The following is a 24818-nucleotide window of genomic DNA, read 5'->3' as shown; positions in this document are numbered from 1 at the left end:
AGTACCACGTGCAGCTCTCTCGTTCTCAGAATCCTGTGTTCTGCCTAGTCGTCACTCTCCTGCCATCCCTGGCAGTCACTGATCTTTGTACTGTCTCCGGAGTCTGCCTTTTCCTGAAACCTTATGGTGGAATCCCGGTGTGTGGCTTTTCCGATTGGCAGCTGTAATTTAGCAGTATGTGTTTACATTTCTTCTGGGTCTTTTCCTTGCTTCACAGCTCATTTGTTTCCAGCCCCGAGTAATGTTCTACTGCCTGCAGGTACCATAGTCTACCGGTTCGCCCTCAGAAGAGCATACTGGTTGCTTCCAGGTTTGGGTTATTGTGAATAAAGCTGCTATAAACAACTGTGCACAGGTTTCTGCATGGATCTAAGTTTTTAGTGCATTTGGGTGAATAGCAAGGAGCATAGTTACTGGGTTGAGTGGTTAAGAGGTGTTTACTTTTGTAAGAACCGGCCAGGCTGTCTTCCTAGGGGTCTGTGCTGCTCTGCATTCCCTCAGGGAGTGAATGACAGTGCTTGTTGCTCCACATCCTCACCAGCATTTGGTATTGCCAGAGTCATGGATTTTGGCCATTTTAAAAATTATGGCTTTTTTCTTTTGTTTTTAGTTGTAGATGGACACAATACCTTTATTTTATTTATTTATATGTGATGCTAAGGATTGAACCCATTGCCTCATGCGTGTTAAGCAAGTGCTGTACCACTGAGCTACAGCCCCATCCTGGATTTTAGCCATTCTAATTGGTACATATTGTGTTGAATTTGTAATTCCTTAATCCATATGTTTAGCATCTTTTCATATGCTAATGTCCCATCTGTATAGCTTCTTTGGTAAGTTTTCTATTCAGGTTGTTTGCTAATTTTTAAAATCTGGTGTTTCATCTTCTTATCATTGAGTTTTATGAATTATTTCGAATAGCTGTCCTTTATCAGATATGCCTTTTGCAAATATTTTCTCCCAGTCTGTTACTTGTCTTTTTTTAAAAAATGTATCTGTACTGAACATGTGTGGACTTTTTAGTTCTCGTTCCTAAATGATACAGAATAATGACTCTTCACGCAGCATTTACATTGTATTGGTATTATGAGGGACCTAGAGACGATTTGCAGTAGACAAGAGTTTGTATGTAGGTTGTAAGTGAATGCTGTTCTTCTTCCTTAGCACTGCACATTTACAGCTAATCCAGGTCCGTTTTCAACAATGGTGCCCCTTCCCAGGTGCCTGTGAGGGCAGGTCACTCCCATCCTTCCCTCCTCTCCTGCATCAGCACAACAGTCCTGTCAGTTCACAGGAGCTCAGGTGTGTGGACACACGCAAGCACACGTGACCAAGAGGTGTGTGGACACACGTGAGCACACGTGTGACCAAGTGCATCATGGCTGTGATTATCTCGAACAGCTATTAAAAATTTAAAAACTGCTTATAATTTGACCTTTGATTATTCTGTTTCTGATCTATATCATTTTCCTTCTCTTTGGAGAACTTTTTGTTGACATCTTTTGCAAAGTGAGACTGCTGGTGACAAACTCCCTCATTTTTGTTTGTTTGATACACCTTTTGCAAATATTTATTTTTCCTTTACTTTTGAAGGATAAGGATAATTTTGCAGGATAAAGAATTCTTAGATTGTTTATTATTCTCATTTCAATTTTAAATTGAATATTTTGCTCTACTTTCTTCTTGCTTACATGGTTTTAGAAAAAAAATGTAATTCTTTTTTTTTTTTCTTTTCTTTTGCGGAGCTGGGGACCCACCCAGGGCCTCACACGTGAGGCAGGCGCTCCACCACGGAGCCACAGCCCAGCCCTGGCATTATTCTTGTCTTTGCTCCTCAATAGGTAGGGTGCCTTTTTCTTTTCTGGCTTCTTTTTTTAAAATATTTTTTTAGTTGTAGATGACACAATATCTTTATTTTTGTCTATTTTATGTGGTGCTGAGGTACAAACCCAGGGCCCCACATGTGTGAGGCAGGTGCTACACCATGGAGCCACAACCCCAGCCCCTTTCTTTTGAGATATTACTCTTTGATTTCCTGCCGTTTGATTATGATACACTTAGGTGTAGTTTGGGGGTTTTGTTTTGTTTGCATTTTTTCTGCTTGTTCTGTGAGCTTCCTGCATCTGTGAGCTGGTGTCTGACGTTAATTTAGGGAGGTTCCCAGTCACAGTTGCTTCAGATATTGTTGCTGTTCCCTCCGCTGCTGCTCCTTCCCAGAGTGCAGCCATTATAGGCGGGACATGCTTGTTCCAGGGGCTTGGATATTCGGTTCTGTCCCCTCTCCCTACTTTTTTTCCCCTCTTCCCTTTGCAGTTTTGAAGTTTCTCTCGTATCTCCTCCAGCTCAGAGATGCTGTCTTAGCAGGTCTGTGAATGAGCCATCGGAGCCTTCCTCACTCTGCAGGATCAGACCTCAGCGTCCCTTTTCCGTTCTTTCTGAGACTGTCGTGTCTCTGCTGACGTCGTCCATTTGTTTTTGCATGTTGTCCGCTTTTTTTTTCTTTTTTACTAGCACCTTCAGCGTGTTACAGTTATTTTAAATTCCTGTTCTGATAATCCCAGCATCCCTCCTGTGTGTGATTTTGGGTTGGATGCTTCTTCAGTCTCTTCAAATTGTGTTGGCTTTTGAGAGGCCTTTATTTTTTTGTTGCAGTCTGAATGAAGTGAGCTGGTTGTGAGGAACTCTGATAGGCAGGCGTGGGAGGGGTGTGTTCTTTGTGCCCCCGGGGCAGGTCTCAGTGTTTTGGTGAACCTGTCACCCCATCGGTGAAGTTCAGGAATGCTCCTAGTTGTCCATCCCTGGGGGGCCAGGGGCACCCATGAGTTCAGGGCCACAGATAGGTATTTCCGCAAGTAAGATAGGCCTCAAAAAAAAGCCCAGGGTTAGGGTCTGGTAAAACATTTCTCTTGCGGCAGGCCTTGTTGAGTACAGAATGCTCTGCAGTGTTTGAAAATGACCTTGTCCCCCACCAGCCCCTTGCCATAGCACCAGGGTTTTTTTTTCTGGTAGTTACTGTGAGAACCTGATTGAGTTCCTGGTTATAAAACTCACAAAGCATTGTCATCCCCCATGCCTGAGTTCCCTTGGGTGTTTTTTTTTTTTTTTTTTAATTATTGGACTTGTCCATGCTGAGCCTATAGTGCTTTGTCCATCCAGTTCAGGTTTTCTGGTTCCCACAGGAGGTTTCTGCCCCAGTAAGTCATGATTCTCTGTCTTTACCGTCTGTCCAGTTTGGGGGGCAGTGTGTTGCTCTGTGACCTCAGTCATGTGAAGGGTTTGAGAAGAACTCTTATTTTTGAGGTTGTTCACCTTTTTACTTGTGTTAAAATAGTGGTGACCTTGAAACTCCTTAGATGCTGGATTGGAGACCAGTGTCCCTCAGGGTTTAGTCAATGGAAGAGGGGAAGAGAGCTTTCTAGCAGAAGGGTACCATGAAGAAAGCAATGGTCACAAGTTTGGGGGCCTGTGAGCTGTGCAAAGGGACTTCCACAGACTAGCAGGAACATGGTGGAAACAGGAGGCCATAGTCGGGGCAGGCTGTGTGGAACAGATCCTGGAGGATGTTGACCGTCAGGCAGAGGAGGCGAGTCTAGGAGTACTGGGAGGTGAGTAGAGACAGCAGTTTGTCTGGAGAGTCTTTGAATTTCAGGTGTGGAAGAGTTCTTAAGGATCGTGTGGTCCTATCTCAGTTTTCAGATATGGACACTGAGATTCTGAAATGCTAAGTGACTTGTCATCATTTTTATAACTAATTCATGGCAGAACCCAAATTAGGGTCAAATTAGAGTCAGATCTAACCTGTTCTTGTCGTCTTTCCACTACCATGTTAAAAAGGTAATGTCACAGACAAGAGTGGCAGTTGCGGTCATCCTCCAACTGATGCTCAATTACGTAGCCAACGATCCTAGTTTTCCTGGGACTCATGCTGCATCTGTACATATCGGAGCCATTTAATCATCCTTGAATAGACGGGGCCTTTCTTACTCACTTAGAACATGTGGTGTTGGTAATGATACTCCTTGATGAAGTGTTTGAGAAACATGTTCTGTGTAATTAAGGACATTCAGAGAAATCTGTGCTGGTGAAAAGCCTTAATAGGTTCGCCCAGCCTGGTTATACGTCTGGCTGCAATTCTGGGTTTGCTCTTCAGAGCAGGTTTTTGACAGGAGCATGATGAAAAGAACATGTACTTTAGGGTTAGACAAGATACCTGTGAGTTATGGGTCTGTCCGTTACAAGCTTTGGCCAGGAGTGAGTCACTGTTAATCTTTCAGAGCCTGGCTTTCTTATATTTAAAGTGGAGCTGTGTCAACTATAGGATCATTATGAAGGTCAAGTAAAATATGTGTATCCTGTATTTAACTGATTCTAAGACCCATATTTTTTCACATTTAAAAATTTCAAATATCAGGATTGTGTTACAGTTGATACAGTTTTAGCATTGTGCTGTATTTTAATTGAAAACTTTTTCTTAGTATTATATAAAATAATGATGTGTCTTCTAATCAGTGGTGTCAAGCAGCTATGCCATATTAACATAGATGCAAAAGGCCTAAACAAAATAATGTAGAGGATGTAAAAAGGGACATAAGGTATCATTACTACATGAACCAGGAATTCAAGGCTGGTTAACATTCAGCAAATTTAATCAATGCAGATTACTACATTAACAACATAAGGGGAAAACCCATCTTATAAATGTAGGAAAATCACTTGATAAAATTTATCAGCAATTATTGAGAAAACGTCTCAGCTAAAAGAGGATTAGAAAGGAACTTCTGCAATTTGATGAAGTATGTTTACAAAAATGTTATAGCTAGCACCATACATAATGGTGAAACATTGAACACTTTTCTCAGAGATTGGGATCTTGTATTTAGTAGTGTACTAGGGGAAAAAAAGAGAAAGAAAAACCACAAAAAATTAGAAAAGAAAAAGTCAGACTTTCCATCTGAAGATGATGTGATTGTGTACTCAAAAAAGCCGAAGAAGTCTGCAAACACTACTGAACCAATATGTGAATACACATATAGCACAATTGCAGGATACAAACTGTTCAACTTTAAAGAAAATTCAGATTTTTATTTTGTTCAGTGTTTTCTTGTTGTGAAATGGTTTATGGGATTTTTTTGGCCTTCTGTAACTTAACAGAAGTGGAATATTGCTATTGATTTTATTAAGTAAATTTTTTAATCACTCACTTCCTTGATTCTAGGATTACCTTGCATATTGTTAGCTGATTCTGTGGAGTTTTGCAGTTAATCATATCACCAGCAAAATTGATTGCTTTTGTATTTCAGGAAATGAAGTCCATATTATGGCCTTCACGTATGAGGACAGTATCAGGAGGAGATTTAACTGACTATAAAAGAAATCTCTACTAGCTGTGGCTTAAGGAAATACGGGTCTATCTGTCTCACCTTGAGAGCAGCCTGGAGGTGGGTAGTCCAGGGCAGGTGTGGTGACTGATCGATGACATTAGGGAACCTGGCTTTTTCTATTTCTGCTCTGTCACCTTCATGTTGGTCCTTGTCTCAGTCACAGTGCACCTGCTTCACCTGCAGCCAGCCACATCTGCCTTCTCGGCAGACAGAAGTGAGGGCAAGGGAAAGAAGGAAGAGGCTGACTGCTTGTTTAGGAATGCTCACACATCCAGGGAGGACACCTCACTGACCAGTGTCGTATCACATTGTCACCCATCACTCAAGGAGAGCTGGGAATTTAGTATTTTAAATGGATTTTGTTAGCAAAGATAAAGGAGGTAATAGATGATTAATGGAGACCACTAATAGTCTACACCAGGACTGCAGGAGACCTGGGCTGCGAGAACAAACTCTGCTGCCAACGTGTGTGTGTGTGTGTGTGTGTGTAAAGTCTCACTGCTTCAGCTGGGATGTAAGGGTTTTTGTTTAATTTATGTAAAACAATCATCTGTAGCTGACTACTTCCTTATTAGCTTTCATAGATTTTGATAGATTTTTCAGCTGATTCTTTAGAGTTCTATTCATAGCCAAAAATGCTTGGATTTATTTTCATATTCCTTTTTTCTGTTTTCATATTCATTTATTACTTCTAATTTTCTTAAATTTGTTTTATTCTTTTCCATACTATCAAATTGGACATTTACTTATATTTCTCTACAGTAATTCTATGCAGATAACTGAGTAAAGTATGGAACTAGAAGGAATTTCAGAAGTATTTGAGGGCTCAGATTTCATCTCTGAGATTTTAAACCTAAAAAGTGGCTATAGGGCTGGAGTTGTAGCTCAGTGTTTGAGCACTTGCCTAGTATGCCTAGGCATTGTGTTCGATCCTCAGCACCACATAAAAATAAGAAGACATTGTGTCCATATACAACTAAAAACAACAACAACAACAAAGAACTCTAAAAAGTGGCTGTATATTTTTCTCTTAAACAGATGAGATATGTTATCAGACTTCAACTTAACATTTAAGGCAAATGTCAGATTTTTTAATTTGAGCAAAGTTGTTATAAGAAAACATCCATTTTTTCCCCTAGCCACATTCCCTATAGAGTTAAGGATTTTAGTGGGATGCCATATTGTATGTGTATAAGAAGGTTAAAAATTGTAATGTTCAATGAATACAGATTCAGAATTTTTAATCCTTTCAAAGTACACTGAAAATGGTGTGCTGGATTCTTTGATACTCCTTCCTCCAGGAGGTGGAGCTTTACTACCTCCTCATCCATGTGAACTGACCACAGTGACTTGCTTCTAAGGACTAGCATGTGGCATGGGCTCAAGAGTAACTTTACAGTGGCAGATCCCACTGTGACCCTTTGAGCAGGGTCAACATCACTGGTAAGTCATGTGAAGAGCACGCGTCCCTGACACCACGGGAAGAGAAGGGTACATTGCCTCTGACCTATACTCCGAAATCCATATCATCAATATCACAAGAGAAAACAACAGACAACCCCAAATGAAGAAACATCCCATAAAATTCCTGACCAGTGCTATGCATCAGTGTCAATCAAGGTCTTGAAGGACAAGGAGAGGCTAAGAAACGGTCAATGACAAATAAATCACTGTGGAGTCCTGGATTCTTGGAACAGATAAAGGACCTTAGAAGAAAACTGGGGAAATCTGGAGAAGAAAAAGTAGTTACAAGAACTGGGGGCTGGGGATGTGGCTCAAGCGGTAGCACACTCGCCTGGCATGCGTGCGGCCCGGGTTCAATCCTCAGCACCACATTCAAACAAAGATGTCGTGTCCTCCAAAAACTAAAAAATAAATATTAAAAAATTCTCTCTCTCTCTCTCTCTCTCTTTAAAAAAAAAAAGAACTGTACCAGCGTTAACCTTTTACTTGCGACCCTCGCATCACGGTGATATGAGACATCAGCAGTAGGGCAAGCTGGCTGAGGGGTGTTTGGGAACTCTGTACCACCACTGCAGCTGTTCTTTCAATCTAAAACTATTGCAAAGTAAAATGTTGAAAAGAAAGCAGTTACAACTTTACATGACAGAGAAAAAAAAATAGTTACACCTATCAAAAAGTTATAAGAGGAACTCTGCTACTCTTGTGTGAATCAGAGGCTGTGGCCTTGTAAATTCCAGTGAGTGTCAAACAGGTGAGTTCCTAAAGTACTGTGTTCAAGTTAGAGGCGAAGTTGAGGGGCTGGGAAAACTGAACCAGGTGATGGAAGTGTGGAGGCTTCAGGTGAATCAAAGGCTTTAGGGAGGGTGCAGGCGGAGGGAGCAGGTAAATAGCTCCAGAAATAGAAAGTGAATCAAAAGTGCTCCCACAAGACTTTCTAATATAGCAAAATTAGCAAAATAAATATTTTCTTAAAGAAAAAGCTGGTATTCTGATAGAACCCAGGTACATTAATCTTTCTTGCTTCAGAAATCCCTTTTTATTTTTAGGAAGGTGAATTCTGCTTGTAGCTTGTTCTGGGGTCCCTGAGTAAAGCTGCACCCATGTCCCTGAACTCCCTTTACAGAGCACCTGCAGCGGAAGTGCCTTTGAGGGGCTTTGTTGTTGTTCCCTCTCTGGTTTGAAGTAAGCTGTCATGTGACTCTCGTGTCCATGACAATGGAGCAGCAAAAGAAGGAACAACTAAAAAGACCTTGGTATAGTGACTCTCCACTAGAAGTGAGGATGCCTGGATCATCAGTTGACCTCACCTTGGAGTTTTTCCCACTGTCAGATAAAGATTATTAGAGGCCAGCCCTGGGGCCTCTGGTCTGTTGTAAGGCTGTGGGGAAGGGTGGCAGGTGGGCTCCCTTCTCCTGTACCCTCACTTTACGATTGGTGGTGAGGAGAGAAGCGGCGGCGAGGCCTTGGGACGCCTGGGAGGCTTGGAGCTATACAAAAGGAAGGGAGATACGGGGCCCCTGGTACACATGTTTGGAAAGGCTTAGAAGCCTTTTGGAGGTTTTCAGGTTCACCCTTAAACACAGCTTTGAAAAATAAATCCATGAAGCGTGGAAATATTTTCCAGCCCTTCACCTGAAATAAATGGTCTGTCAGGGTTGGTGTGTTAAGAGAAAGTTTCCTGTACTGCAGCTTTCTTGAATCTCCTGCTTGCTCAGAGGGAGACGGTACTTTGGCATTTTTAATAGTGCAGCATTCTGAACTTCTGGAGGGAGAGGCGAAAGCTTTATTAAATCTCTGAGGTTCTTGAATCTCTTTAATTTTGGAAAAGCCTTAGCAGCTGTCCTGTAAATATATCTGTTGCCTTGTTTCCACCCCCCTTTCTCTTCTCTTCTGGGCTCCCAACTATGAGTATTTAGGGTGTTTGATATTCTCATATAGTCCTAGGATACTCTGTTTGGTTTTTGCCTTTAGTCTTATTTTATTTAATTGGCATATGTTAATCATGCATATAAATGTGTTTCGATACACATGATTGTGCATTGATCAAATCACACACCTGAACTATCACCTCAAACAAATGACTGAATTATCTACTATCTCAAACATTTATCATTTCTTTATAATGAGAACATTCAAATCCTCTCTTTAGCTATTTTGAAATATAGAATATGTTAGCTGTGGTCATCTTGCTTCAATGGAATACCCGAACTAACTCTTCCCAACTCTGACTTCCTACCCATTGACCCACCTCTGTCTGTGCACTCCTCCCCTCCCCCACAGTCTCTGGTGACCACTGTTCTACTCTTTTCTTCTGTGAGATCCGCTTTTTTACATTCACATATGAGTGAGATCGTGTAGTATTTGCCTGGCTTTTTCACTTAACATAGTGTCCTCCAGGTCATTCATATTGTCTCAAATGACAGGATTTCATTTTTTTTTTAATCTGTTTAGTATTCCTTTGTGTATATATACCATAGTTCTAAACCACATTTGTCTGTTGATGATGGACACGTAGGTTGAATGCCTGACTTCCATGACTTGGCTACTGTGAACCAGGCTGCAGTGAGCACGGGAGTTCTGGTATCCTTTGGACATGCTGATTTCCTTTCCTCTGGATATGTACCCAGTATTGGGATTCCATTTTTAATTTTTTGAGGATCCCTATAGTGTTGTCCGTAATGACCGTACTAATTTACAGTCCCAACAGAGTGTTAGAATTTCCCTTTTCTACATCCTTACTACCATATATTTATTTATTTGGTGGTGAGAGGAGGGTGTACTGGGGATTGAACCCAGAGGTGCTTCATCACTGAGCCACATCCCCAGAGGCTTTTTATTTTTTATTTTGAGACAGGATCTCACTGAGTTGCTTAGGGCCTCACTAAGTTGCTGAGACTGGCTTTGAACTTGAGATCCTCCTGCCTCAGCCTCCTGAGCTGCCAGGATTACAGGTGTGTACCTCTGTGCCGGCCATTTTTTTGTCTTTTTGGTAATAGCCATTCTAACAGTGTGAGGCGATATCTCATCAGAGTCTCAGTTTGCATTTCCCTGATAATTAGTGATGTTGAACTTTTTTCATAAACCTGTTGGCCATTTGTATGCACTTTCTTTTTTTCCTCCCAGTGCTGGGGATCAAATCAAACTCAGAATCTCACACACGCTATGCAAGTGCTGTACAACTACCATTTGTCTAGTCGAGTCTTCTGCCCATTTTTAAACTGAATTATTTGAGTTTTTTTGCCACAGTCTTCAGTTCTTTATATAACCTGGGTATTGTCCCCTTATCAGATGCATAGGTGGCAAATGTCTTCTTCCGTTCTGTGGTCATCTCTTCACTGTGTTGATGACTCCCTTCACTGTGCAGAAGTCTTTAGATTGATATAATCTCATTTGTCTGTTTTGCTTTGGTTGCCTGTGCTTTTGAAGTCTTATCCAAAAATGTAATGAAATATTTCCCCTGTGTTTTTTCCTCATAGTTGCACGTCTTTTAATTACTGCTTTAATCCATTTTTCTGTATGATGAAAGATAGGGGGTCCAGTTTCCTTCTTCTGCATGAGGATATCCTGTTTTCCTAGCATCATTAATTGAAGAGGCTGTCCACTTTTCGTGTGTGGTATTGATATCTTTGCTGAAATCCGTTGGCTCTAAATGCATGGACTCATTTCTGGACAGTCTGGTCTGTTGCATGGACCCATGTGTTGATACCATGCTATTTTGATCACTGCAGTTTTTTTGTTTGTTTGTTTGTTTTTTTAGTTGTAGTTGAACACAGTATCTTTATTTTATTTATTTATTTTTATGTGGTGCTGAGGATTGAACCCAGCACCTTGCATGTGCTAGGCGAGCACTCTACCACTAAGCCACACCCCCAGCCCCATCACTACAATTTTGTAGAGTGTTTTGAAGTAGATATTGTGTCTCCTCCACGTTTTTTTGTTTTGTTTTGTTTTTTGCTCAAGGGTGCTTTGGCTATTTTGGGTCTACTGTGATTTTATATGAATTTTAGGGTTTTTTCCCCCCTATTTCTGTGGTCATTAGTATTTTGAAAGATATTGCATTGAATCTGTATATCTATTTTATTTTACTCTTTTTTCCTACAAATTTCTGTTTCAGTTTGGATAGTTGCCATTGTTCTGTTCAAGTTCACGCTTTCTTTCCTCTTCTGTGTTGAGGGTACTCACAAGCCTGTTGAAGTAATTCTTCATTTGTGATATTATGTTTTTCACTTTTCATTTGACTACTGTGTTTCCCATCTCTTGAAAATTCTCATTTGCTTATGCAGTTTTCTGCCTTTTTCACTAGATCCTTAAACATATTAATTAGAGTCATTTTAAAGTTCCTCTAATATCCAACATCTTGATCATTTTGGGGTCTAGTTCTGTTGGCAGCTGTTATTTGATGACAGAAGGTTGCTTTCTTTCTTTTGTTTTGTTTTTGATAAATTTGGTTGAATCATGGACATTGTATGAGAAAACAAAAGAGTCTAAGGTAAATATGTTCAGAAATGGGCCAACTTCTCAGGCCATTCGTGTGGAAGGCTGGCTCAGCCTACTCAGAAACACAGCAAGTGGGTTTGGGCACTTTGCACACCACAGATGTCAGATGGATCGTGGCCAGCTGCTGCCGCCTTGTGCGTCCACACCCCTGCGTTTCCAAATGCTCACCTGGCCCTCAGCTTCCACTGCAGGCGCTATCTTTCTCCACACTCCTGCCCCCTCCGCAGTGATGGACTGAACTATTGCTTGCCCTTGGTGCTTGGCACACAGTGGGACAGTGGGATTCTTGGTTCTCTGGTCCAGCCTCTATCCTGGGCCTTTGTGCTAGAGCCTCCAGAAAGGTGCCTTCTCAGTGCTCCTGCTCCTTCCTCTGGCAACTCGTACCGCCTTTCATCTTTGGAGGGTCTTGGGCTGGGGGTTTCCTGCCCTTGCTGTGTCAGTGCAGGATCCTGACCCGGGCTGGTGTTCCTGCTCATCCCTCTTGGCAGGTGGCAATTGCTCCCCCCGGCACTCGACACCTGGTCTACCTTTGCCTGGCATTGGAGGGAGGGTGTCCTGCCCCTCAACCCTGAAGGTGAGTTGCCTTCTTGCAAGGCGTGTGATGGGGCAGGGATTCCCTGATACCGCCTCCCCTGCCGCAGGGTGGAAGGCTCTACCGGACCGATGTTCAGCTGCCTGCTCTTTAACTGGGTGCTGTGCTAATGCTGAATTCCGGAGTGAGCAAGTGAGCGGAGCAGAGGTATTCCCGCTCGGGTTCCAGAGGGGACTATCCACTTCCTTGGCATCTTCATGTCAAGCTAGAAGGCACGTGTCATTGACTGCTACACCTTCAGCGTGAAGCGCTGGCCCACCCCTCTGTGTGTGCTTGCTGTTTCTGAGTCTCATCTGACTACTTGGGCTTCCCCACTGTCCTCAGGAATTGGGATTCATACCAGCTCCCCTCTTCCCTCCATCCTTTTCACTCTGGACATGCTGCAAGTGTTGAATGTAAGTGCAAGAGACCCCACGGCCCAGGCTGGGTGTGTCGGGGGGCTGTCGTCCGCTGGTCGCTAGTCCTGCACCAGCTGAGGAGAGGCTCTGCAGACTTCCTCAGTGAGTCTCCACAGCTCCTGAGATGCTGCGTCTCCACCCAACAGCTGCAGAGGCTTAGGAGCATGAACTGTGCACAGTGCTCCCTCACAGGGGTCCCTTCTACCTTAGCACTGTCTCCTCTCAAATGCTTGTCACTCAAATCTCATTGGGTTTTCATTCCTGAAAATTAAGATACTAATCTCATTTAATTGATATACAGATTGAAATCATGATTTCACTTTGGAGTTCCTGTTTGGTATGATAGTTTTAAGCCAGTCAGTCCCTGCCCTCTAGGCACTTCTCTGTCGGAAGGCCTTCTGCTGTGAGTCTGCATGTTTGAAAACCACAGTGCTGACAGTTTAACCAAGAAAGGTTAAAGGCCTTGTTCCAGGTCGTGTGCTGTGACCTGCTCATGTGTGACAAACACTTCAGCTGAGTAGCTGCCTGGTCTTCCAGTGGCTGGGAAGGTGTGTAGCTGTGGAACAGCCCTCACTTACACTTTTTAGACAGATAGAAATCTGGTCGTGTTTTGGGGGGACCGGGGAGCATAGTCATTTCTTTGCTCCATGAGAACAGAGGTGCTGTGGCACATTGCCAGCATAGCTGAAGACTCAACTCCTTCCTCTCAGTGGTCAAGTAGCTGACATGGGCCCTGCAGGGCCTGTGAATTATCACGCCTTTTGAGTACTTTAAGGTGTCACAGTGCTCCTGCAGAAACAATTAGGCCCAAGAAACTCACTTACGCTCAGGCTGAGACATTTGAGCTGTGATTGTTGGCAGCACCTGCTTCCTTTCCATGTGACTTGCCATTTGTGGACAGGGAGAGATGATTTGAGACATCTTGAATTAAAAGCTGTGTTCCACAATTGTACCTTTGGCTGGTATTCTGGGTAGATCTGCTACCAATTCTCTGTTTTCTGTTAATCCCCAAAGCTGCTCTGCAGTGGATCACCTGGGGGCATAAAGCTTTGGGGATGCTTGGGTGTGGTTTAATTGAATCCAATTTAAATTATTTTAAAAATACGATAATGGACCCAATTGAGTAGAAAGGAAGACAAGTATTCAGGATATATGTGTGTTTATGCATGGGCTCAGGCTTGTTATTAGGTTTTACACTGCTTGGAAAAGATCATTTCCTTAAATCTCCCCTGTGTTGGTACTCCTCATACTCCAGAATGGGATGGGAAGAGGTTGGAATTGAGAGTTAGGAATCATGGGTTAGAATTTTGATTCTGCAACTTAACATCTTTGTATCTAGTTTCCTCACATATAAGATGAAGCTTGAGTCTGCCCCAAATAAGTAACAAGATGGCTATAAAGAGTAGATGAGATCATGGGTATAACAGTTTACACTTTGGTAAGCTCTAACATTTGCAAGGATATTAGTTTAAAAAAAGAAAGAAAGGCCAGTTTTTATGCTCAAGGAACTCATGATCTAGCTGAAAAGAGAAGAGTGACCATCTGAAAACCACAGAAGGCAATTTTCAAAGGAAGCCATTCTCAAGCAGCCTGTGGTAGGACCTACCTGAATAGAAAAGCTCTCAGTGCTGAGGCTTTCCTAGGAAGGAAGATGGTATTTGAGGGGACCAGTTATCTCTGTCACAGATGAGATAGATTCTCTCAAGTCTCATGAAATGTAAACATTTTGCTTGGTTGATGGGAAAGAAGCAGCAACGTTAACTAAAGTAGGAACACCGTTGCAGTGATAAGGGCTTCTCCAGGTGGCAGTGCCAGACAGCCAGCTGTACCCAGATAGCAGCTGCAGGACAGCGGCAGTAAGCCAGATGCTCTTGGCTCAGTCTGCACTTCAGCTTTTCCTTGGACAGGAGATCCTTGTTGTGATGCTTTGCCTCCTCCTTATTAAAAGAACAGCACTCACATAACTCAGAAGGTAGCATTGGCGCTTGACTCATGGTAGAACATTCACCAAAGAAAAAGAACTCAAACTGGCAGGTTTAATTAGAAAATGTCTCTTTCCTGCACCTCTTTTGGCTGACCTTCCTGTTCCCGAGGTTAAGTTTTCATGTGTCCATGCCCTTACATAAGTTGCTTAGCCTCTGGTTTCAGTGGAATTAAAGACGTGACTGAAACTAGACAGCTCGTTTAGACCGGCATCCTGCTTCTATTAGGGACTGAGATGAACCTCTGCTTGGTAAGAACTGTCTTCTTTCAGAAGGCTGTATTGGTCCACAGCAGAATAGCTGATAATGGAGTAACATGCTTGTCAAAAATTGAGAACAAAGCTGTGCTTTTCAGAATAGACAAGCACTGTTTGGAGGCATTGGAGATAGCCTGTTGCAGTTGTGGGCTTGAGGGAGTCAGAGTATGGAATTACAGCAGCAGGCACCAGTGCCTTGGGGCTTAGTGGTCTCAATTAGGGGCTACCAAAGTATCTGGGGTTTCAGGGACAAAAATCCAAGAGAAGACAGAACCTCAAGGGAAGAAAGCGAAACATGTGCATGCAGCCTTCCCTCCAGGTGTTTGCTACTTCCCAAGTACATATGACCTGAGAGAGACCCAGGAGCCCTGTGGAAAGTGGCAGCTGGGAGCTAATGAGCAGGGCAGGTAATCCAGCATCCATGCAGAGCACTGTGAGATAAAGTTGGTGTTCAAGGCCTGACAAGGGAGAGGTGTCGTGGTAAATACCCTGGCCTTCAGGTGGAGGCCCAGGAGGGTCACACATTTGGAGTAAAGAAAAGCTAGAATAAGCTAACTGTGACGTGGCTGGAAACTGCCTCTGAGGGCATTAAAGGGCTCTCACTGCATTCTCTGGGCCTGCCATGAGAATATGCCAGACTTTTAGGAGGAAAATAACCCAGGTCATCCAAAACCTCTACAGTTGTTCAAGAGCATGCCTGACATCCAATAAAGAATTAAAACATGGGACTCGGGTTGTGGCTCAAGTGGTAGAGCGCTTGCCTGGCATGCTTGAGGCACTGGGTTCGATCCTCAGCACCACATAAAAGAAAATAAAGATATTGTGTCCACCTAAAACTAAAAAATAAATATTAAAAAAAAGAATTAAAAACATGCTAGAAGTTGAAATCAGATGACAAAACTGAAGAGAAAAAACAGACAGTAGAAAGAGACCAACAAGTGATTCAGATATTGAAGTTATTAGTCATTAACTGACTGTGTTCAAGAACATAGAAGAAGAAAATATGAATAAGTTATAAGATCTACTTTAAAAGGTCTAGCTTGGGGTGTAACTTAATGATAGAGTATATTTGTAGATTCATGAGGCTCTGGGTTTGATCTCTGCCCCCCTCAAAAAGGTCAAGTAGAATTGAAAAATACAGGATTTGAAGTTAAGAATTCAAAATGTGGGGTTATTAGCGGTTGGACACCAAAGAGAAGGTAAAATTTTTTTTGAATTAGAAGGAAAGTTAGAAAACACCCAGATGGAAACAAAGAGAATAAGAGACATGTGGACACAGTAAAAACACTGTGAACTATGTTTCACACATGTGTACTTGAAGTCGCAGAAGAGGAAGAGAGAGTGAATGAAGCAGTATTTAAAGATTATTTGCAGAGAGTTTTCTAAAATCAGTGAAAAACACTGAACCACAATTCTCAGGAAAAATTCCAAAAACCGCATCTAGGCACATCTTAGTTGAACTATATAAGCCAAAGACAGAGAAAAGCTTAATTGTAGTCAGCAGGAAGGCATATTATCTTCAAAGGTACCCTAGTCAACCTCAAAAAATGTGCGTTAAGCCAGAAGACAGTGGAGTTATATCTTGAAAGACAATGAGTGTCTAACTAGAATTCTTTACCCAACAAAAATATCCTTCCAAATTTAATTGGATTTTTAAAAAGTTTTTAAACCTGTAAAAACTGAGAGAATTTGTCACCAGCTGATCTGCAGCAAAGGAAATAACAAAATAAGATCTTGAGGTAACAGGAAGGTAATTTGAGATGGAAGCTTATATGCATGAAGAAAAGAAATGGAAATATATGATAAATATGAATTTACTTTTGACAACAATAATAAGGTTTTGTAGGATTTAAAATATGTGAGTAAAAAATATTTGACATTGATATAGAAGATGGAAGAGAGTTTTTGCATTGTTTGGTAAGCTGTAAAATTGCTTATTTAAGATATAATAAAAAAGTATCGTTAATCTAATTTAAGATATAATAAAATAGACTAACGATACTTTGTTAGGATAGCTACTAAAAGAATCATGAAAGACTAAATAACCAGCAAACTAATAAATAAGAAAAATATGGAGTAATTATATATATATGTGTGTGTGTGTGTGTGTGTGTGTATTTAGTTAGTTAGTTTTAAAGGTGAGAAAAGAAAAATGAAGGAACAAAGAATAGAAGAGCAAATAAATGGAGTGATCAGACACTTAAACCCAGTCATATCAATACAGGCTATATGTAATTAGAAGCTAAAGATGATTGGAGAGGATAAAATATTAAAAACCAATTACATGAGGACTGCCCCACCAACCACCTGACCCATGCCAGAGCTCAGGCCCTGCCCCAGGACCACCCTACCAACCAGCAGACTCATGCTGGAGCACAGGCCTAGCCCACCTCCATCTTGGGAGACTGCAGTCATCACCGTAGCCCTCCCCACACAGTATCCTCCACCTTGGGACAATAAATGGGGCCTGGAGGCAGCTACATCTCTGAACAGGCAGCCCAACCTTTCAGCCCCATCTCTGAAAGTGGTTGCATCTATCTTGGGACACCCCCACTGCTATCTTGAGTTACCTCCGCTATTGCCACCACCACCTTTAGTTGCAGTAGCATTTATGGTGGGACACCAGCCAGGGTCTAGAAGCCCAACACCAAGGTGAGGTACAGGTCATCTGCAGGGACACTATAAGATAGGGTAGAAACTGAAAACCTCAGATCCTCATTGCAAGAAAGGAAGACACATATACAACATGAAAAAACAAGGGAAGAAAGTGCCTGAAACAAACCAAGATAATACAGTGTTAGAATCCATTGACAGTTGATGAAATGTCAGAGAAGGAGTTCAGAATGTACATAATCAAAATGATCTCCAAATTAAAGAGTGACACAAGTGAGCAAATACAGGCAAAAATTTATCACTCCAACAAAGAGATAAGGGAGTAAATTCAGGTAACCATTGATCACACCAACAAAGAGATAAGAGAGCAAATACAGGTAGCAAAAGATTACTTCAAGAAAGAGATTCTGAAAAAAAAAATCAGAAATCCTTGAAATGAAGGAAACAATAAATGAAATAAAAAACTCAATAGAAAGCATCACCAATAGACTAGATCACTTGGAAGACAGAATGTTAGATAATGAAGACAAAATATACAATCTGGAAAATAAAGTTAACCACACAGTGAAGATGGTAAGAAAACATGAATAGAACACCCAAGAATTATGGGATAGCATTAAAATCTAAGTTATATCAGGATAGAGGAAGGAGATTCAAATCAAAGGAATGCACAATCTCTTCAATGAAATAATATCAGAAAATTTCTGAAACATGAAAAATAAATTGGAAAATCAAAGATAAACTGTAAGATACAGAAATCCCTCATATCATGCTCAAAAAATTAAATTAAATTAAAAAAAATCAAATACAAGAGACAGGATACCAAATGTACAAAATTACAATAGATATACATCAAGGCACATTATAATGAAAATGCCTAGCATACAGAATAAGGATAGAATCTTAAAGGCCACAAGAGAAAGAAATTGGATCACATATAGGGGGAGACTAGTTCAGATCTCAGCAGATTTTTTCAATCCAGACCCTCAAAGCCAGGAGATCCTGGATCAACATATACCAAGCTCTGAAAGAAAATGGATGCGGACCAAGAATCTTATAGTCAGCAAAATTAAGCTTCATATTTGATGACAAAGCTGAAACCTTTCATGATAACAAAAGTTAAAAGAATTTACAGTGAGAAAGCCTGAACTACAGGGCATTTTCAGCAATATATTCCCAGAGGAGGAAATGAAAATCAGTAAAGGGAGGAACTACACTAATGGAAAGGCGAATCCAGGGAGAAACCAAGTCAAGTTAAATACCATAAATAAACAAAAATGGCAGGGAATACAAATCATGTCTCAATAATAACCCTGAATGTTAATGGCCTAAGCTCACCAATCAAAAGACTAGCAGATTGGATCAAAAAAAAAAAAAGACCCAACAATATGCTGCCTCCAAGAGACTCATCTCATAGGAAAAGACATCCGCAGACTGAAGGTAAAGGGTTGGGAAAAATCATACCACTCACATGGACTGTGAAGCAAGCAGGGTTTCCATCCTAATATCAAGTAAAGTAGAATTCAGGCTAAAGTTAATCAAAAGGGATAAAGAAGGACATTACATACTGCTCAAGGGAACCAAACACCAACAAGACTTAACAATTATAAATATATATGCCCCAAACATTGGAACATCTACATTCATCAAACAAACTCTTCTCAACTTCAAGAGTCAAATAGACCACAACACGATAATTCTGGGTGATTTTAACACACCTCTCTCACCACTGGATAGATCTTCCAAACAAAACTAAACAAACTATAGAACTCAATAATACAATCAATAATTTGGACTTAACAGACATATATAGACTATTCCATTCATTAACAAACGAACATACTTTCTTCTCAACAGCACATGGATCCTTCTCCAAAATAGACTATATGTTTTGCCACAAAGCAACTCTTAGCAAATACCAAAAAAATAGAGATACTACTCTGCATTCTGACCATAAGGAATGAAATTAGAAATCATTGATAAAATAAAAAATAGAAGCTACTCCAACACCTGGAGACTAAACAATACACTGTTGAATTATGCATGGGTAACAGAAGACATCAGGAAGGAGATAAAAAAAATTCTTAGAGGTAAATCAGAACACCCATATAACTTATCAAAATCTGTGGGATATTATGAATGCAGTACTAACAGGAAAGTTCATTGCATTAAGCTCATTCATTAAAAGAAGAAAAAGTCAACAAATAAATAACCTGACATTACATCTCAAAGCCCTAGGAAAAAAAGAACAAACCAACACCAAAAGTAGTAGAAGACAGTAAATAATTAAAGTCAGGGCAGACATCAATGAAATTGAAACAAAAGAAACAATTCAAAAATTAACAAAAGGAAAAGCTTGTTCTTTGAAAAAATAAATAAAATTGACAAACCCTTAGCCACCCTAATGAAAAGAAAGAAAGAGAAAACTCAAATTACTAAAATTTATGATGAAAAAGGAAAGATCACGATAGACACTATTGAAATACAGACGACAATTAGAAACTATTTGAAAATCTATACTCCAGTAAAATAGAAAACCTCAAAGATATCGAGAAATTTCTAGAGACATATGATCAACCCAAACTCAGTCAAGAGGACAAACACAATTTAAACAGATCAATTTCAAACAAGGAAATAGAAGATGCCATCAAAAGCCTACCAACCAAGAAAAGCCCAAGACCAGACGGATTCATAGCTGAGTTCTACAAGACCTACAAAGAAGAATTAATACCTAATTCTCAAATTATTCCATGAAAGAGAAAAGGAGGGAACCTTTCCAAACTCATTGTATGAAGCTAGTATCATCCGGATACCAAAACCAGGCAGACACATCAAGGAAAGAAAATTTTAGACCAATGTCCCTGATGAACATTGATGCAAAAATTCTCAATAAAATTCTGGTAAATCACATACAAAAACATATTTTAAAAGTAGTGCACCATGATCAAGTGGGGTTCATTCCAGGGATGCAAGGTTGGTTCTAAATATGGAAATTAATAAATATAATTCATCACATCAATAGACTTAAAGATAAGAATTGTATGATTATATCAATTGATACAGGGAAAGCATTTGACAAAATACAGCACCCTTTCATATTCAAAACACTGGGAAAACTAGGGATAGTAGGAACATGCTTCAATATTGTAAAAGCTAAGTGTGCTAAACCCAAGGCCAGTATCATTCTAAATGGAAGAAAATTGGAAGCATTCCCTGTAAAAACTGGAACAAGTCTGGGATGCCCTCTTTCACCACTTCTGTTCAACACAGTCCTTGAAACTCTAGCCACAAAGTTAAAAGAAATGAAGTGTCAGAGAAGGAGTTCAGAACGTACATAATTAAAATGATCTACAAATTAAAGATTGACCTAAGTAAGCAAATTCAGGCAAGAATTGATCAGCAATTAGACCAAAGAAAGCGATACAAAAGGAAAAAAAGAACTCACACTATCATTATTTGCTGACGATGTGATTCTATACTTAGAGGATCCAAAAAATTCCATCAGAAAACGTCTAGAATTAATAAATGAATCCAGCAAAGTAGCAGGATATAAAATCAATACCCATAAATCAAGTGTATTTCTATACATCAGTGATGAATCCTGAAAGAGAAATTTGGAAAACTATCCCATTGCCTCAAAAAAGAAAAAAAGTGAGAATCAACAAGAAAGGTGAAAGACCTCTACAATGAGAACTACAGAACACTAAATAAAGAAATTGAAGAAAAGATCTCTCATGCTCCTGGATAGGCAAAATTAATATTGTCAAAATGGCCATACTACCCTAAGTGCTATACAGATTCAATGTGATTCTTATTAAAATCCCAGTGTCATTCCTTACCAAAATAGAAAAAGCAATCATGAAAATTTATTTGGAAAAATTAGAGACCCAGAATAGCCAAAAAAAATCCTTAGTAAGAAGAGTGAAGTAGGAGGTATCACAATATCAGACCTTAAACTATACTACAAAGCTATAGTAACAAAAATGGCATGCTATTGGCATCACAATAGACCAGTGGTACAGAATAGAAGACACAGAGAAAAACCTTTTATCTCATACTAGACAAGGGTGCCAAAAACATATATTGGAGAAAACGTAGCCTCTTCAATAAATGGTGCTGAGAGAACTGGAAATCCATATACAGCAAAATGAAACTAAACCCCTATCTCTCACCATGCACAAAATTCAACTCTAAGTAGATAAAGGACCTAGGAATTAGACCAGAGACCGTCCACTTAATAGAGGAAAAGTAGGCTCAAATCTTCATCATGTCAGATTAGGCTCAGACTTCCTTAACAAGACTCCTAATGCACAAGAAATAAAATCAAGAATTAATAAATGGGATGGACTCAAACTAAAAAGCTTCTTCTCAGCAAAAGAAACAATCAATTTGTGAAGAGAGAGCCTACATTTTGGAAGCAAATTTTTGCCACATGCATGTCAGATAAAGCATTAATCTCCAGGATATATAAAGAACTCAAAAAACTTAACACCAAAAAAACAAAGAACCCAATCAATAAATGTGCTAAGGAGCTGAACAGATACTTCTCAGAAGAAGATATATATTTGATCAACAAATATATGAGGAAATGTTCAGTATCTCTAGTAATTAGAGAAATGCAAATCAAAACTACTCTAGGATTTCATCTCACGCCAGTCAGAAGGCAGTTATCAAGAATACAGACAACAATAAATGTTGGCGAGATGTTGGGGAGGAAGGCACACTCATACACTGCTGGTGGTACTGCAAATTGGTGCAACCAATCTGGAAACCAATCTGGAGATTCCTTAGAAAACTTGGAATGGAATCACCATATGACCCAGCTATCCCACTCCTCGGTCTATACCCAAAGAACTTAAAGTCAGCATACTATAGTAACACAGCCACATCGATGTGTATAGCCGCTCAGTTCACAATAGCTAAAATGAGGAAGCAACCTAGATGCCCTTCAATAGATGAATGGATAAAGAAACTGTGGTATATATACACAATGGAGTATAACTCCACATTTAAAGAGAATAAAATGATAGCATTTGCAGGTATTTGGATGGAGTTGGAGAATATCATGCTAAGCAAAATAAGCCAATCCAAAAAATCAAAGGCCAAACATTCTTTCTAATAAGTGGATGCTGATCCATAAGGCAGGGGGCGGGGTGGTTGGGAAAAATGGAGGAACTTTGATGAGGCAAAGGGTAGGGAAGGGGGGTGGGGGCAAGCGAGATGGTGGAATGAGATGGACATCATTACCCTAGGCACATGTATGACTGCACATATGGTGCAACACTACATCATGTACAATCAGAGAAATGAAAAGTTGTGCTGCATTTGTGTACAATGAATCAAAATGCATTCTGTCATATGTACCTAATTAAATAAATAAATGTTTTAAAAATCTGAAAAAAAAAAAACCCAACCTTTTTACAAGATACAAGCTTGGGACAAACTTTGAGTGCACAAAATTTGAAAGTAAAATTTTGGAAAAATTATACCTATATGTGCATATACACATGGGGGGCTCTTCTGGGGTGCTGGAATGTTCTCTTACTTGGTAGTAGTTGCAGGATTATGTACTTATGAAAAAATTCATTGGTCTGTTACATTTGAAACTTTTGCAGTTTATAGTATGTATATCTAAAAAAAAAAGACAAAATGGACTTGATATAACACATTGGTATTTTCATCAGCACAGTTTGTCTTATATCTAAATTGACTCCAGTGAGTATTGCATTCTCTTCTGACTGCATTTGGTGAACGCACCCACTGATGGAGCTGGCTTGCACAGCAGGGAGCATTTCCCTAGGCACCCCCATCTTGGGAATAAAGGAATCATCTAGACCCAGGTCCAGCACCTAGTTCCCCACTGTCTGGCTTGCTCATTTACAGCACTGCTGTTTTCTTTCTAGGCGCGGTGGTTCTGGGAAGCATACTTCCAGTCGATTAAGGCCATTGCCCTGGCTACTCTCCAGATTATCAATGACCGGATCTACCCATATGCGGCTATCTCCTATGAAGAGTGGAATGACCCTCCCGCTGTGGTGAGTGCATTCAGTGCTGTCCCACCATGTGAGACATGGTCAAGCTGTCAGGGTGGAAGAAAGGAAAAGGAACTATAGTTGTAAAGGTTACTTAAATTCTGTCCTTCTAATGTCCTTCTGAGATGAGAGAGTGCTTTTTAAACGTGGGGACTGAATTAATTCTGAACCGCTGACAGAATAAGAAATGGGGAAGCAGCAGCTCCAGTTTTTTCTCAGTGTGCTTAGGAAGATAGTCTGTTTATTTATGGTCTAGATAAGTGGGGAGGCGTGGGTCTTGGAAATCAAAGACTTCCTAATGATTTTTGCAGTTCTAGTGCTAAGAACTCTTGAAAAAGTTCTGGAAGCAACTCAATAATAAGCTTGTGTTTAGAGCCTCCTCTCCCCACCGCGCGGCGTGCTCTGCGTGTGTTATTTCAGTTGACATTCCGACCCCTGGGAGGAAACCAGTGAGCGAGTGCCATGCCGATGCCGCAGCCCTTTGCGTTGCCACAGTGCTTGCTGTGCCTTCCAGAGAGAGAGGGCACAGTCAGAGGCTGTCCTCGGGGCTCCTCCTCGCCCGCGGGTCGCTAGGCACTTGTGCTGTGGGGAGTTGCCTTGCTTGTCCCGAGTTGGCCTTCAGCTAGAGCTGCAGGCTACTGCCTGCTGTCTTAACACAGGACCTGCTTTTCTGTTCCCTTCCCTGCCCCGTCTGTCCATCCTTCCTTCTTTCGTCCAGCCCTTTTTGAGTGGGGACTAGGTTTTAGGCACTCTACGAGGCAGTCCTGTCCTTGGAGACACTCTCTGCCATTTGGGAAGCTAGTGAGGGAAGCTCCGTGTGTAAGTCCTGTACCGGGGTGGACCGCAGGGGCACAGGGCAAGTGTCGCACCTCCTGGGACGCCCCTTAAGTGGGTGAGGACATATGCTTGTGGCAGAAATAACAGTGAGTACCTTTTGCCTGATGAGGTGGCATTTCCTTCTTCCCATCCCTTCCTTGAATCTGTTTCCAAAGGTGACCTTTCACAATGTTTCCATTCGTAATTAAAGCATAATTACATATTTAAAAATGTAAATAGTATCACGCCATATTTTTTTTTCTACACCTGCCTTTTTTATATTAAGGACAGATGGTAGAGTCGCTTCCATTTCACTCTGTAGAGGTGTTTTGGGGTGTCTATATGCCACTCTCTTGTTTGGGGTGCCTATGTGATACATCTATTATTGGCAGACATTTAGACTGTTTTCTTTTTTCTACTTTCTAACAGTAGATATAATACAAGGGACATTCTTTCTTACCTTTGCATGTGAATATGTGAATATGTCTACAAAATTAATTCCATCAGATAAATTGCTTAAAGAAAACACATTTTGAATGTTGATAGATAGTAACCAATTGCTCTTTCAAAAGCCTGTAGTTTCCATAGGGAGCATTTTGGGTGTTCTGGTTCTCCATGCCTCAGTAACCCTGAGTTCTTTAACTTTTGCTTATCTACTTAGGTGAAAACCAACCTTTCATGTGTATTTTTCAAGTGGAAGGTCAATACCTTTATCAGGTTCCTCCAAATAATCCCATTTGTGTTTTGGTTGATATTGAATTTTTAGGTTGTTTTAGGCAGTACTCA

The 24818-nt window shown here is 40.6% G+C and overlaps 1 protein-coding gene across 2 annotated transcripts in view; it reads left to right on the top strand.

Annotated features, from left to right (window-relative positions):
• Ext2 (exostosin glycosyltransferase 2) overlaps window positions 1-24818 on the top strand; it is a 145314-nt gene that overhangs the window by 50075 nt on the left and 70421 nt on the right. For both annotated transcript variants that reach the window (XM_071616288.1, XM_027936441.2), the window contains exon 8: window positions 23088-23219. In XM_071616288.1, coding sequence (XP_071472389.1) covers window positions 23088-23219 — 132 coding nt within the window. The remainder of the gene's footprint in view (window positions 1-23087; window positions 23220-24818) is intronic.

The sequence above is a fragment of the Marmota flaviventris genome, chromosome 9 (assembly GCF_047511675.1).
Source record: "Marmota flaviventris isolate mMarFla1 chromosome 9, mMarFla1.hap1, whole genome shotgun sequence".
Classification (NCBI taxonomy): domain Eukaryota; kingdom Metazoa; phylum Chordata; class Mammalia; order Rodentia; family Sciuridae; genus Marmota; species Marmota flaviventris.
Note: the sequence above shows the minus strand (reverse complement) of the source record. Positions and strands in the feature narration are given on the sequence as shown.